The sequence below is a fragment of the Pithys albifrons genome, chromosome 8, assembly GCF_047495875.1.
Source record: "Pithys albifrons albifrons isolate INPA30051 chromosome 8, PitAlb_v1, whole genome shotgun sequence".
Taxonomy (NCBI): domain Eukaryota; kingdom Metazoa; phylum Chordata; class Aves; order Passeriformes; family Thamnophilidae; genus Pithys; species Pithys albifrons.
Window position 1 is genome coordinate 28815720 of NC_092465.1, and position 14984 is coordinate 28830703.

General features: G+C 42.5%; 1 protein-coding gene across 2 annotated transcripts in view; it reads left to right on the forward strand.

Annotated features, from left to right (window-relative positions):
• The window catches only part of SATB2 (SATB homeobox 2), a 131250-nt gene that overhangs the window by 79380 nt on the left and 36886 nt on the right, over window positions 1-14984 (forward strand). For both annotated transcript variants that reach the window (XM_071562607.1, XM_071562606.1), the window contains exon 8: window positions 10481-10693. In XM_071562607.1, coding sequence (XP_071418708.1) covers window positions 10481-10693 — 213 coding nt within the window. The remainder of the gene's footprint in view (window positions 1-10480; window positions 10694-14984) is intronic.

The window sequence follows — 14984 nt, forward strand, 5'->3', positions numbered from 1 at the left end:
ATAAAGCCTTGTATAATCAAGGTAGATGGTATTGACAGAATGACATATTCTGAACCTGAGTGAGAGGTCAGCAGTAACCTTGCCAGTGAGGGTTTCGCTGCTGTCACTGAACATGAAGCTCTTCTTTAGCCAGACTGGGAGAACTGGGTTGGCAATGCCCAAGTCTGCTGTGAAATCAAGAGCTCATTCCCCAACATGAAAGCAATTACCTCCCTAATAGGTAATATGATGTACTATACAGTTCATGACACTGATTCCATAACAGGGAAGTCTTACAGCATCCAAAAAAGATTTGCTCATCTCACAACTGTGTTTCATTAGTCTACTGGGCCTTAATACAGAAGACCAGTGATCTTAATACAGTGCATCATGTCCCTAGGAACCATCACTGCAGCAAAAGAGTGTAGATACAAGCTTGTGTTTCCTTGTCCTCAGCTTTTAATTCAACTCAAATTTAATTTAACTCAAAACAAGCTCCCCTCATGTCAGAAACTCTTTAGGGTATTAAGAAGAGGTGCTCAGACAGTGTTGCACTGCACAGTACAGTGTGTGGGATATTCCCATGCATTTATGGTGGAGAAGCAAACTCTTTAAAAGGCACTTGAAGTGGAAGTTCAAGTCTACTCTCACCTTCCTGCATCCTCCCTGCTGTCTCTGAGGTGCAGAGAGGTGTGTGTTTCCCTCTGGAAATGTTTGGGTTTATTGCCTTTCACAGAGGTGCCAGCATTAGGAACTGAAGGTCTGTTGTTTCTCATGATGGCACCAAATAATAGATGCTGTACGCCAGCCAGCTAATAATTGTATTAATCACTGCATTATGGCCCACTGCTTAATTTCTCTTCATGGTAGCTCTGTGGTGCACATTAGGCTATAATTAAGTATAGCTTCATGAAATATGTACTGTGAGGCTTGTTTAATAGATAAACTATTCTCTAATTTATTTTAAAGTCCAGTGACCTACATACTCAATGCTGAAAAGCCCCCTCTTACTAACATTATTTCTCCCCTGAGACCTTCCATCTGAGAAACTCTGTTAAATGAAGTAGAGGAAGCTTTGATCCAAACTAGGCTAAATCCATCGGAACAAATGGTTGACACTTGTATGTATGCATGTGTGTGTGGGAAGGAGAATGTGAGAAGGGTCAGAAGAGGGAGAGATGCAATTCTGTGGTTTGTGAAACATCCCAATCTTCCTCTTGAAATTGAAAATACATAACTGAAGACCACGTATTTGCTTTTACCTGTGGCTGTGTTGTCTGCACACATGGAAACAAAGCACTTCAGGTTCTGTAACAAGTTCTGTGCATTTCCTGTGACACTGAGGTCCCACTTTGAGATTAGGACTGAGCACAAGCAGTTTAGTAACTGTTGTGCACACAGGAGAGCTGAATGGGGTGCTTGGCGAGGAGCTGGCCCAGACTGTGTTAGCCATGAAAAGGATTTTTTTCAAATAGGAAGTTCCAAAGAGGTTTTTCTATTTATTTGAAACTGGATATGAAGAACCCTCAAAATCTGTATGCCTGATTTTTAGTAAGTGCCCAGGACTAGCCTCTGCCCCGTCTCATTTTATCTTTAGAGAGTCAGTGTCATAATTTTGCCTCATGCCAATGTGGAATCAAAATGCCTATTTATTCAGCACATGAGATGGCTGGAAGAGCATCCATGGAGACAATGTAATTATTGAAAGTGGTTTTAATGACATTTTCCAACGAGTAAGAGGTTCCTACACAACCTTCAAAATACTTAAAATGGTGGTTCACACTACCGTGTTTGTCTAAGATGATGTTGCCTACAACCTGTTCAGCAATGATAAGAATGGTACCTGTTGGAATGACGCCCTCTTATGCTCTCTGCAGCCTTCCCTGCTCCTGTAGCATGGAGAGAGCTTGCCATGGCTAAGGCATGGAGCAGTATTACTGGGGCAGAAGGTTCAGTTTCTTGCTTGTGTAATTAAGTTTGATTAATACTACAAATAAACAGGCAACATACAACTGTCAGAGGCAGAGTAGATGTGCCTTGCACTTGAAATTGTCCTGTGCATATTTTTAAAAGCAGTCAAAGCTCTTGAGTGAAGGGAATGCCTGCAGTATACAGGCTGCAGGGAGTGAGAAAATTTTAATGTGCAGACGAGACCGACGTCCCTCATTGGTGCAGTAAAGTCAAAGGGCCTGTCAGTACAGCGCAGTACTGCTCCAGTGCAGGCTGGAGTTCCCCAAAACTGCCCACCTGGCTGAAGCATGCGGCATCTTTACATCAAGATAAGATCTAGGTGACTAGTGGCTTCTAAAAGTATGAGCTCCCTTTGCCTTGGCCAGCCAAGATACTGTGAAGTGGGAGGCAGGACAAGGGGACTGGTGGCCAAACCTGTTACCAAGGATGTGGACTTTTTCCTGGAGGAGAATACACACATGGATTTTGGCTGTCCTCAGGGCAGAGTCCTTGTATTATCTCCCTATAATGTCTCCTACAGCATTCAGATTGCAACCAAAAGGTTTTAAGAACCAGAATCTCCTTATTGCATGTTGTAATGTTTCGATAAATGTGTAGGTAGTAGTGGTTACAGAAAAAGTAGGACTAAGAGGACTATTTTAAAGGAAATGCATGAAAATGCTGTCTCATATTTACCTTTTCTAGAAGGCTTTTTAGCAAATCTGGAGGTGCTGAAGTGATCTATGCTTTTCAAAATCCAAGCTGGAAAGTAGGTCATTTGAATCCTGTTCTGTAAAAGGAAAATTAACATACTCTTCTTCCTCTGACCACTTGCTCAGGATCCCTCTTTGCTGCAGGCTCATGGAGTTGCAGTCAGATCACTGGATCAGTGAACTGCTTCATACCTCAGGAGAGCCCAGTACAAACCCTGTAGACTGAAGAAGTATTTCTGTTTATATCTCTCTCTTTTTTAAAAGCATCCTTTTTTGCCAGTGTTTTGACATAATAGCCAAAAGAGGTAAAATGTTTGGGCGAGTGGCCAGTGCTTGTTTTACTGAACAGCCTCTGAAACTGGAAATATGGCTGAACCAGAGGCTTTTTAAATGGTACCATTGTGGTGCTAGATACAAAGAGGTCTGGGTAGAAACACTGTGTTATGTTCAGGCTGCTTGTAACTTGCATCCTGAAAACTACGGCTCCCTTCCTCCTGCCCTCAGTAGCTCCCTGTGAGAACATTGGCTTCCCAGCCCACAGATGGGAAAGTGACGCTTACTCAGCTCAACTCAGCTCCTGCCGGGTTAGCTGGTGCCAAACACATCTCTTTGGATTAAAGGAAGTAGCAGCCCAAGGTGGAGGAAACTCCACCAGCCTCAGATGCAGTGAAATTTGTAAAGAAATAAACTAAACTGATCCTCCCTGTTCAAGGGATTTGGTTGCTTCTTGGCTGCAGGAGTGAATTGAGGCACAGGGAAATACAGGATTGATGTTGGATGGGGCCTGAACTTCTACTGCAACTGCAGGCAGATCCAGGTTTCTGCAGTGAGGAAGAGGGAAATAACACTTCTGTGGCATGCAAAGGTGTCACTGGTCACCTCTAGAAGGATTGAGGGCTCTCAGAGCAGGAGTATAGTTGGTAAGAAAGCTCCAAAGAAAGGCTACAGAGGCAGTCAAGGAAGGAGGTGAGTGGTGACTCCTCATTTATGTCTAATTCTGCTTTCTTTGGCAAAATTCCCCCAAGCTGAAGTGGGTTCAGAAAATACTTCTATAAGAGGCATTAAGATCAGAAATATGGTTTGTTGAAATAGCTAACTCTTCCACCTCTATTTGCTTGTGAGCCAAATCCTGGACAGAATTCCTTTTGCAAATAATTTTCCCTTTAACTCACATGAGAGGAACACAAGCAACTTTAATCCTCTGCCTGGTATCTAGTGAAGCAGTCATGCTGCATTCATTGCTATGGTGTCTGCCCCATTGTGCATAGACTTTCAATTAGCAAGGCCTCTGGTTTGAGTTTTGGGGGAAATTTTTTGTTGTTTTTTACCCTCATAGAGAACTCTCTCTTATTGCATGAAAGTATTTCATGCTGCCTGCTTGTTTTATTCTTGGGTGTAATGTGGCACAAGCAGCTTTCTGTTGTACTCACAGGAAAGAAGGGAGTCTGTAAGGGAAGTGCTTAATTTAATAAATTGCAGATTTTTGGTGCATGGGATATTTGTTCCAACAGTGGGTTTTGCACTGCCCAAAATTTCAGTTTCAATTAACTTAATTGTATTCAATAGGCTGAATGAAAAGATCTTAAATAGCATGTGAGTCAGGCTTTCAGAACGTGTGTTTGTAGGAGTCGGCTGTTGCCTGCTCAGCTGTTGCACAGGAGTCCTGAGCCTGGGAAGCAAAGGCAAGGATACCCAGAGGTGTGTGTCTTTGCTCATCTTCCAGCATATTTTGATATAAAGGTCTAACACGCATACCATATAAATGGTGGCACTCTGTGGCTGCAGGTGGTTGGTCTTTCTCTACCTCCTTTTCCCCATGCATCCACATTCAGCTCCACATGCACATGCTGTCTTCCCTCATAAAAAGAGATACCATAATAAAGAAGAGACTTTATTAAACTAATACAATAAAGCCGTTTTCTTTGAGGATTTAAACACTTCATTTTTAATAATAAAAATCCAATTGTCATTGTTGCACCCTGTATAAGTTTTATTCAAATCAGCCTCTAAATGCTTTGTGCCTAAGCAGCTCTCTCCTGAGATGTATGTATTTTAGCATTAGTTAAATGAGGTTAAAAACAAGGCTCATACTCTGGCTGTAGTTAGTGAATGCAGAGATTAGGAGATTACTTTGAAATGAAGGACTGATGCGATGTGTTCAGCTACACTGAAGGGTACTGTGAGACTGCTGATCTCCCATTCCTGGCATGACTCAGGGTCCTTTAAGTTCTTGAGTTCATATGAACCAATCCAAATGTGGCCCTGCACATTTTGACTATTGAGACAGAAGACTTGGTTGGGGAACAGGGTACAGACACAGTTTTGCCTGATGGAAACTGTGACAGAGTGGATATGAAGGTGCTTGGTTTGGCTCACCACTCAAAAATTTCCACTGATTATCTAAAGCAATTTTACTCAGCAAAATTGGACTGGACACATTGCCAGGATAAGAATTTCTGAGAGACTTCCAGCACTTCTGCTTCATATCCTAGCTGGAATTAGGAAGAGATGCAAAGGAATGGAAGCAAAGCAGTGAGCATTTGAAAAGAAGCTTCAGTCCTAATAAGCCTACTGAAGTACTTCATACAGAGGTTCTTGTTGAGTGCTGTATGCTTAGAGGCTAAGTATTTTCAGAATTGTTGAATGTATCTTGTTCAGGTCAAAGATAATACTGAGGGTGGGACCTGGAGTAAATGTAGAGAGGCAAAGAGATGTCGTGGTAAAAGTCTGTCTTGATATGAGAAAAACACAGTAGATACTTTATTCCCTAAGGGGTTATGAGAAGTTGGTGTTTCTGCTTCCCTGGGCTGACCTGCTGCCTCCAGCTTTCAATTGCAAGTAGCAGACAACTGTAAATATAAGTGGTCATTTTAGCTAGGCAAAATCAAGTTTGTTGTTGTATGCTGAAGGTACGATTACAGTGTAGCTCAGTAGGAATGGGGAGCCCTCCAGGGGTTCCCTGAGTGCTGTCTCCCATGCTGGAAATAGGCCTTGCGTACTGAGAGGGGACAGGTTGGCATCACTGACCTTTAAGATCCGGAAGCTGAATTTGAATAAAACCCTACATTTTCTGATCCTGCTCAGAGTAGCATCTATCCCTGATGGAAAGCAGAACAGCTTTTCTAGTGAGACTGTCAAGTACAGTACTTGGAAATACTTGGAATTTTAAGTACTACAGAGACAATATATTTCTAGTATTTCAGCATTTTCTCTGTTGTTTTTGGCCAAAGCTGAAGTATGGGGAGGCACAAATAAACCAAAAGTCTGAAGAAAGTGTTTATGCTTTTTTAGTCCTTCATATATATAATCTCCTTATATAGAACATAAAAACTGAGGTTTAGCGCATTAGTTGTGTTTATTTAAGTTTTTGCCTTGGCCAGTGTTTTGATTGTCCATAGCCTGTTCTCTAAACCTCTTTAACCCCAGTGCCTGCTTTTGTAGTCAGATAGCTTTGGTCTGTATGAGAGGGAACACAGCTCCTGTCCAGGTAATCGGACCTGATGTGTATGAGATCCTGGCCAGTGCTTGGGAGTCTCCTGCTGCCTAATGGCTCTCATCTTCCTCTGTCCCCAGGACATTGGTGTCTGGGCTACACTCCAGCACCTCTGCCTCGCCTCCATCCAGGTTGCTTTTCAAAAGTTCTGGTTGCAAAATTGTCCTGTGTTTGGTCACTGGCAGTGCAGTCTGCTATCCCACTGAGATCTCATTTACACCCTTTCCAGGCCTGAGCAAGAGCCCTTTGGGAGGAGGGCAGAGAGGCTTTATTCACCTTCCGTGGGCTTTGATCAAGCCTTTGTTTGTGTCAAAGTCTGATCAGTTGGTCCACTGGATGTCAGAGTCAGTTTGAATAACATTCTCTCTATGCTGCACTGCATCATCTTTCAGAATTGGCATAAAAAAAGATATTTTGCCAATGAGGTTTGAGTTGTTTGTCCTGGAAATATTGTAGTTAATAAAAATAAAAGAAGTTTACAAATGGGTGTTTCATAGAATTAATGCAAAGCAAACCCCTATGACTGTGACTTTGCTGGCTTGAAGGGACCACATTTCAGCTAGTTTGAAAAAAACACTGTCAAAATTACTCCTACCTTAAATAGATTCAGTGACTTTTTTATTTTGATTGGACATGTGCTTCTGTCTCCACCACAGGTATTATTTTCTTAAAGTCAATTATGGATCCAGTGTGTAATTTTAAAAATGGTGCAAGTTCCAAGGGTAGACCAGACGGTGCAGAGCCCTTGTCTTGGGGTGAGCACATGCCTCGTTTGCAAGCACAGCCTGCATGAACATTAAACTTCATCAGTTGCCTCTTCAGCAGCCGTTTTAAAAATGATGCAGAGGAGTGGAAAAGCAAAGATATTATCAAGCTACAAGTCCTAAAATGTATCCTGGGAGCTGTGCTCAGTGTAGAAGATCTGTTTGGCTATTTAAAATCATATTGAGACTTTCTAGTCCCTGAAGATCTTCTTTTAGATTTGCAGAGTTGGTTACTCTGCAAACTGCCAATTTTTTATTTTTATTTTTTAATATGCAAGATGTAAGTCAGAATGAGCTAATTTAGCCAATGGAATTTTATAACAAATGTACGAATGCTGTGGGTTTCCCTCCCTCACCCCCTCCAGCAGGAACATAATTTGCAGAAATGAAAACAGTCTCTGGCTGGCTTTAGGGTTTTCTCAAAAATAGAAACAGTAGGGTTTGTCTGGCTGGGCCAGTTTCCTCACCACACACCTGGTGTGTATCACTTTAAAAAATACATTATGCCTCATTAAATTACAATTAAATGAAATCATGATCATTTGTTTTTCTGGAAGGAAGATGTTTTGCATATTGAAAGCCTAATTTGTTGCAGGTGACAAAAAGGCTGAACAGATTATTTAATATCACTTTATTTTTTATAATGTTGCTCACTGGTTAGTTTGTGTATACTTCAGTAGCTCAGAATTATATTATTGTAAACGTTATTGCTCTCAAGATACTTTATTTTATCGTCCTACCCTATCACTCAGCTATCTAGCTGCTGCTGTTTACTGGTGTTGTTTGTCTTCAGTTGCAGGAGGACATGAGATTTTTCCCTTGTGACTCAGTTTTCTTATTAGCTCTCCTGCTGTTTACATGGTTCCTAAGCTGCCAAAGCACTTAGAGGAGCTGCAGAAAAACCCTCTTCACAACCAGGTTTCCTACCTGCAGGGCATGGGGAGCAGGACTCAGCCCTGCCAGGGGCTGCCTCTGTCAGAGTGATGGGGGAAGCAGCACATCCTTGTCATGGAGCAAGTGCCTGTGTCAGGAGAGGAGGCTCCCAGTGGTGCTCAGTCTGCTGGTTTTGAATACAGCACTGCAAAATGTTGCTACACCCCTGTAGCAGATCAAGATGAGACCCTCGTAGAAGAAGGAGGCACAGGCACTGAGTCTACTCCATGATAAGATGTTTCTGGTGATAAATCAGAGCCTTCAAGCACACAAGTTGTTATCTCAGGCAGTGAGATACCTCTTAGTGCCATGACCAAGCCTCTTGTACCTATGAGCTCTAATTTACATACAGAGTCAATGACTGCACAGAAAAGTAATTGCTGGCATGCTTTCACATATTTTTCTGCTCTCCATTTTTGAAATTGGACCATAAATTTAGCCAGGCTAAGATAAGAGGGAGAAAAAACTCTCTTAGAGTCAGTTCCAGTAGCTTTCAGGTCCCTTTCTTTCAACCTAAACTCATGAATTTTTGAAGTTGAGCTTTGCTTTAAAAAAAAAAAAGGAAAAAATGGTTATATATCCTTTAAAAAACAGGGAAATAGGAATTTAGAGAATTGGTGGGGGCCCATGTTCTGTTTATTTACTACACTTGGAGGATTTATCACTGCCTTTAAGGGAAAATTTTAATAGGGACTTGCTGTATTGATCTGGGAATCATGCAGGTTGTGTTTTTCAGTTAATCTCCCCCAGCATATGAGCCTGTCAAATGCTAGAAAGCTTTTCAAAATGTCCTTGTCTTCTCTGAGGGCTGGTAAACCCTGAGGAAGAACCAAGGTATGAACATGCAGTTGTGTCAAGCCACACAGAATACCAAGGGCAGCCCAGCACTGCAGTTTCTTCAGACTTTTTCCTAGTGCAGACCTTTTTCAACAGCCAGCTTCTCTCTCCCATCCCATTTCTGAGTGGAGCTCACCATGGTTCCATTCCCAGCTCCAGTCCTTACGATGCCCACTCTCATAATTGCAGAAAAATGTAGTTGGGAGTGGTTTAGCTTGATTAATGTAGATGAGGAGCTGAAAAGATGGAGCTGTGTGCAGCCTACCTTCACGTTGTGTGTGGAGCTTGTTTTGAGCACTTCTAGTGTAAACACTGCCGAAGTGGAGCTTTCACATGTGTATTTTAGTGTAGGTGTTTAATAGCAGAAAGCAGATAAATGCAGATGCACATACATCATTTGCTGATCAGATGGTTTTGTCAGGAAACCTGGTAAATAAGATCAATGTATACTAAAAATGTTGGAATTTGTTTCATTGGCCAACTGCAGTGGAAGTGTTTTAGCAAGAATTTTTGGAGGAGACTCTCTGACATGGAAGAAAATAAACTAAGAAAGTAAACTAGTATTACAGGGCTCTGAGTATGTGGATGTTTTCTTGTAATGTTTTCTTACAAGAAAGGAGTAAGCCTAGACTGCACTTGTGGAGCAGCTTGCCTTGGTTGTGCTGTAAAGGAACAGTGACTGTGGAGTTGTGTCTGGGGCACGTGGCTGCCCAACGCGGCTCCTCTCCCAGCACTAGGTCAAGGTGAGCCCTCCCAGCTCCCACGGGGATTTCACACGGCATTCCTGGGAGCACTGGTGCAGACAGCTTCTGGGTTGTGACAGGAGGGAAGCAGGAAGGGTGTCAGATTGCTCAGGGAAACATATTGACAGAATAGCCTTTTAAGTGTTGGACATGACGGGCTGCCTGAGGGAAGCTGGTGGCACACACTGTGTCCCCAGTAGTTTCTCTAGGCCCTGATCCAGACTTGTGTGCTGTGCCTTTAACTTCTAGATAATCTTTGGAACTGGTGAGTGCATACAGTTATGCATAAATTTAATCCAATCATTATATTTAAGCCTCTTTTAATGACATTTTCATCTCTCCAACTTTTTTATTTTTTACTCTTTATTTTTTGGAAACGTGTAATGGCTTTCGTAAAAACTAGATTAATGTGGTGTTCATTCTTGGTTGCAACGTGAAGCTTGTGGTATTTTAAAATGAGGAATGAAAGAATGGGTTAAATCCCTAAAGTTACATTCTAAGATTTTATTACTGCTCCATTTTTCTCCTTTCAGAAATGACTGTCCAAACAGAAACAAACGGACTGTAATATCAAACCCCAGCCAAACATTTTTCTTTATAAACCTCCTGCACTGTTTAAATGTCGACACTAAATTTACCAACCTTGGCAGATTTGTCAAAGATGAACAGGATTGCCAAGTGTTCCCAGCTACAAGTAAAAAGAGAGAGAGAGAGAGCGCGATATCTCTAACAGCTCCTAAAATATTTGCAGCAAACACCTGGTGATAACTGCAATTTCTTCTACCCAGTGCACCTACCTTCCTATCCAGCATCTCTCTGGCTTATTATGGTGCCAGAATAGGACAGTCCCAAAATAAACCTCAGCCCCCAGAAGACAAACATTTTCCTACAAAATATCCCCTCAGGGAGAGCCCATGAGATTCTGATGCAGGTTCCCAGTATTGCAACCCAGCTGGTTACACTAAACAATTTTTTTAAAAAATCCAAAGAAACCCACCAACACATGACTGGCTTCTTTTTTTTTCTTTTTTCTCTTTTTTTTTCTTTTTTTTTTTTTTTTTTTAACAGGGCTTGTTGTCAGAGATCCTGCGTAAAGAAGAAGACCCTAGGACAGCTTCCCAGTCCCTCCTGGTAAACTTAAGGGCAATGCAGAATTTCCTCAACTTGCCTGACTCAGAGCGGGATCGTATCTATCAGGATGAGAGAGAGAGAAGCATGAACCCAAATGTGAGCATGGTATCTTCAGCTGCCAGCAGCCCAAGCTCCTCCAGAACCCCCCAGGTAAGATGCACTCCCTCATTACCTGTTTATTGTGTGGATTACTCCAGGGATGGAGTTTCTCTCCCTGTCTGTTGTTCCTCTCACCCAGATCAGTTGTGGAAAATCTTTTGTAAGGTTTTGGGATGGCTGTTAAGAGACATTTAATGGATTGCAGCAAGACACTGAGATGATCATTCAGGCTTTAATCAATGCCATAAATGCAAAAGAGTATGTAACATTAGTGCCTTAAAGAGTACATATGGACATTACATACAGGCTGTTGATATGTGTCTACTCAATGGCTATTACAGAATATATTATAGAAAAACAGTGCATGTAGCTTTTTACCTGTGTCCATTACATTCTTCAGAACACAGAGAAAAATTCTGGGCTTGTGGAATGGTTCATATATATTGCAATAAAAGCTGTATAGGGAACAGAAGTCAATAGTGGATTAGATAAACAATGTTAGAAATCAGAGTGCTCCGTATTCTGCATAGGAAATCGTGATTCTTGAGTTTTCGGTTTTCATGAGTAATTATTTCAAGTACAGAAAGTGGAGATGGGCAGGGTGCCGGGAAGGAAGAGATCCAAAGCGGCTGTCATCTCATTGACTTAACTGCACGTGTTTATTAACACGCTGCTGCCACCCACTCTTCCCTGGGTAGGTTGTTCCTTTGCACTAAGAAGGAGCATCCACATACTACACTGTAAAAGTCATCCCCACTCGTACCAGACGTACACTCTGGAAGGTGAGGGTGCTTACACAGGGGTGATGATTAACCCCTGTCATGACACTTTGCCTAACTTGAGTCTGAACTTTCTAACAGTGCAGACATGATGGGTCAGTTCTAGAGCTTCTTTCATCTTCAGTAAATGGGCTCATATAACCCTTATAATAGTATCGCTGAGTACTCGTTGAATTCTGTAGCCACAGCTGCTAAAAGTAAGTAAGCAATGTGGAGGGAGACAAATTTTATATGCAAACTGATCATCCTTAATGAAGATATGTTGACTTTGTAGAAACTGTTTAGCTTGTTCAGTTTAACCCAGGCATTTGGGTGCACTTCACCACCATCAGTACATCATCAGTACATGATGTAAAGAACTGTTTTCACTCAAAGCAAAAGTCTCCCACCAACCCAAATTTGACATTGAATTTTTATTACATGGGAAACTCATTGTATGCGCCTTATCTTTTTTAATTACCTTTAAGTGAAAATAAAAAACTATAGAGAATTATTTTATTATTTAAATAATGTACCCACTTTCTACATGTGTTTATTCAATTAAGAATTAGCTTACTCCTACTTATATTTATTGCAATAGGTTTTGCAACTGGAATCAAGTACCAAAAGGAAATTGAGAGTTTAGATGAAATCCAGTGAGAATAAAAATTGGATCTGTTGCCCCATCTCATTCCTGTGTTGATATATACCATTTTCCCATGCTCTAGCCACAGCTAGAAAATAATTTAAAATGATGGAAATTTTATCTGCATTTGTAAGAGCTAGAAAACTATACACTAGATGTATAAAACAGCCCATTCTTGCCTTATTTAGGCTTGAAGACTCCAACAGAATAATGTGAGATTTTTAATCAGCAGAAGCAACACACAAAGGTTTACATGCCCAGTGCTCGCCTTGTGCCCACTGGATAACGTTTCCCCAGCCCTCAGAGGGCCAACACCCATCAGCACAGGTGCTGTTTTGACAACTTGGACACCTCTGCAAATGAGGCTGCTTCCCAGCTCCCAGGCAGGCAGCACGGCTACTGTGCTTCCCCATATGCCCGGTATTAGTTCTGTGATACAAATGCCATCCTCGCAGGCAGTGCGGCGATTCCCGGCAGCATCGCCTCCCCAGGCACTCACCCTTGGACTGGGGTGTTTGGAGCAACAGTGGTAGGAGCAGTACCATCCTTTCAGGAATTGTGTTAGGGTGCCAGAGAAGGTGATGGAATGGCATTTGGAAACATGGTTTCCATAGATACTGGTCTTCTGCAGCAATGCTTTGGGGACTGAGTGCGCTGGGTAGGAGGACAGCAATGACAGATACCTGTGGAAGTGCCAGTGCTGGGGCAGTCATGCAGAAGGTGTAAGGGCACACAGAGTAACCTGGCTCGGCTCTCCCTAACTCTGAGCCAGCCCCAGGCCACCCTCGTGGGATGTCCCTGGCTCAGGACCTGCCTCAAGGTGAGAACGGCAGATTGATCCAACAAATGGGTACGAGTGCCGTGGGGAACAGCACCAGGCTGTTAGGGGTTATTGTGTGCACGTGGAACATCAGCAGTAAAGGCTGGGTTTCAATGCTCTGGAGCTGTGGTTCCAAACACTTCACTGTTTTTCCCCAACTGTTTGCAACAAAGTATTTCAATAGTGGCAAACTCCTTCTTAATATCAAGATCAATTTCGAATTTCAGCCTCTAACATAAAATACTTTATTTTAGTGACTGTGATACTTTGCATTGGCACTTGCCCTGCCTATTTCAGTGGTTAAATAAAAAACAGTGCAGCTTTCACGGTGTGCAGGGCAGGCCTTTCTCTGATATGTGGCTGTGGAGCTGGAAGCTTAGGAGACTCATGCAGAATGGAGTTATATTTTAAATCTTTCTTTTACATGCTAATTTTGTTCTTCTCAGGATCTCAGACCTCTATAATGGCCTTTGAGGCTGTGGTGACCTTGGCTGCTGCTCTAGCCAAAGGCTCAAGTGCCTAAGAAGGTTTTTCATACCCGGCAAAGCTCCATTAAATGAGTCCTGACAGACTTGGACAGTCCTCTTGCTTCTCATGATCTCTTTGTTGTTTTCTTTTGTTTCCCACAGTTACTCTAACTCTCATCTATCTGTAAACTTTGAATTTCAGTGTGTGGTGTCCCTGTTGGTCCACCCACTGGACATGTGCTCATGGCCTGTGGATGGTGGTGGGTTTAGCTGCTGTCCAGCTGCCCTCACCTGAACACAGGGGGTTAGACTTAGCAGGAGCAGGAAATTCGTACCCCCTTTCTGCATGTGTCCTGCCTATAGCAGGCAGGGAACAAGCCCACAGTAGTGCCTGCTGAGTGTGGGGAGAAGGACAGGGAGAAGGTGCAGGTTGGTTAAAGCTTTATCTGAAAGCAGTAAGGAGAAATGATTAGTCTAGATTGCTGTCTTGATTGGATTTTGGGTCTGTTATTAATGTGGCCTTTGGTACAAAGAAGATATTAAAGAGGGGAAGATTTGGAGGACAATAAAACAGAAAGAGGAGTTCAGAAAGTTTAGGTTTTCCTAGTTAACCTTCCCATTAACAAGTAAGTATTTTGACAGGTCTGCCCAGTTAAAAATTAACAGTGGATGTACTCTAGTAGGCTTCAACTCTGACACAAAAGCAGGAGCCAGCTGAAAATATTTGTCATTGGACCAAACAGGACTATCACCAGGGTCTAAGGTTGGTTTGGATCTATTGGGAAGTGTAAGCTTTGCCACCTAGGTTGTGTTGTTTCTTAAGACCTTTACATCTCAAGAGAAAACAGAGATTTTATATCAGTAACCCACATTTCCTTTCCAAGGTGTAAGGGGTGCAGTGATCGGCCCTGGTATCACTCCTCTTTGAGCTCAGGAAAGCAAATGAGGTCTGTCTCCAAGGGACTGCTTGTGCTGGGAGCACTCAGTGAGCATTATCTTGCCCTCACTCCCTCGCCTGACAGCATGTTCTGGGAACCTCCATAGCTGAGGGGCTTTAAAATCAACCTCTTGTAGCAGTCTGCTGAACTGTATTGATAGAAGCTTTGTATGGGTAGTCCAGCCTGGGGAAAGTACTGGCAGCGTCCGTGATTGTCCTTCATTTGTCACAGAAGCTGATGGGAAATCATTCAATTAAAAGGAGTGCATCAGAATACACAAAATCTCAATATGAGTTTAGGAGAATGAGGGCAGCACATCAAAGGCATGCCAAAGCCCAGCTTTATGAAATGATTGGGTTTTTTTTCATTTCCACTGATTTCCTAGGTGAAATTAGGTGACTGTCTGGCTAGCATAATGATGATAAGGCTGGGAAACCATACATACTCAAGTGACATACATATAGTTTTAATAAAGGATGAGGGAGACTTGAGGGAGTGCATTAAATTGAGTAATAATTTATTATTTAGAGACCTCTACCCATTTACTCATTTTTTCTGGGAGAATTGGCTCTTCCTCCAAGGTGTAGGCCACTTTTAGAGAGGGGGGAGAAGGTAGAGCCTGGTGGCTGTGCCGCAGTAGCTCGCTGGCAAAGCCAACTTCGTCGACTGCCCACAGCCCAGCGCCCTGGCTACCTCTCCTGTTGTTGAGATGC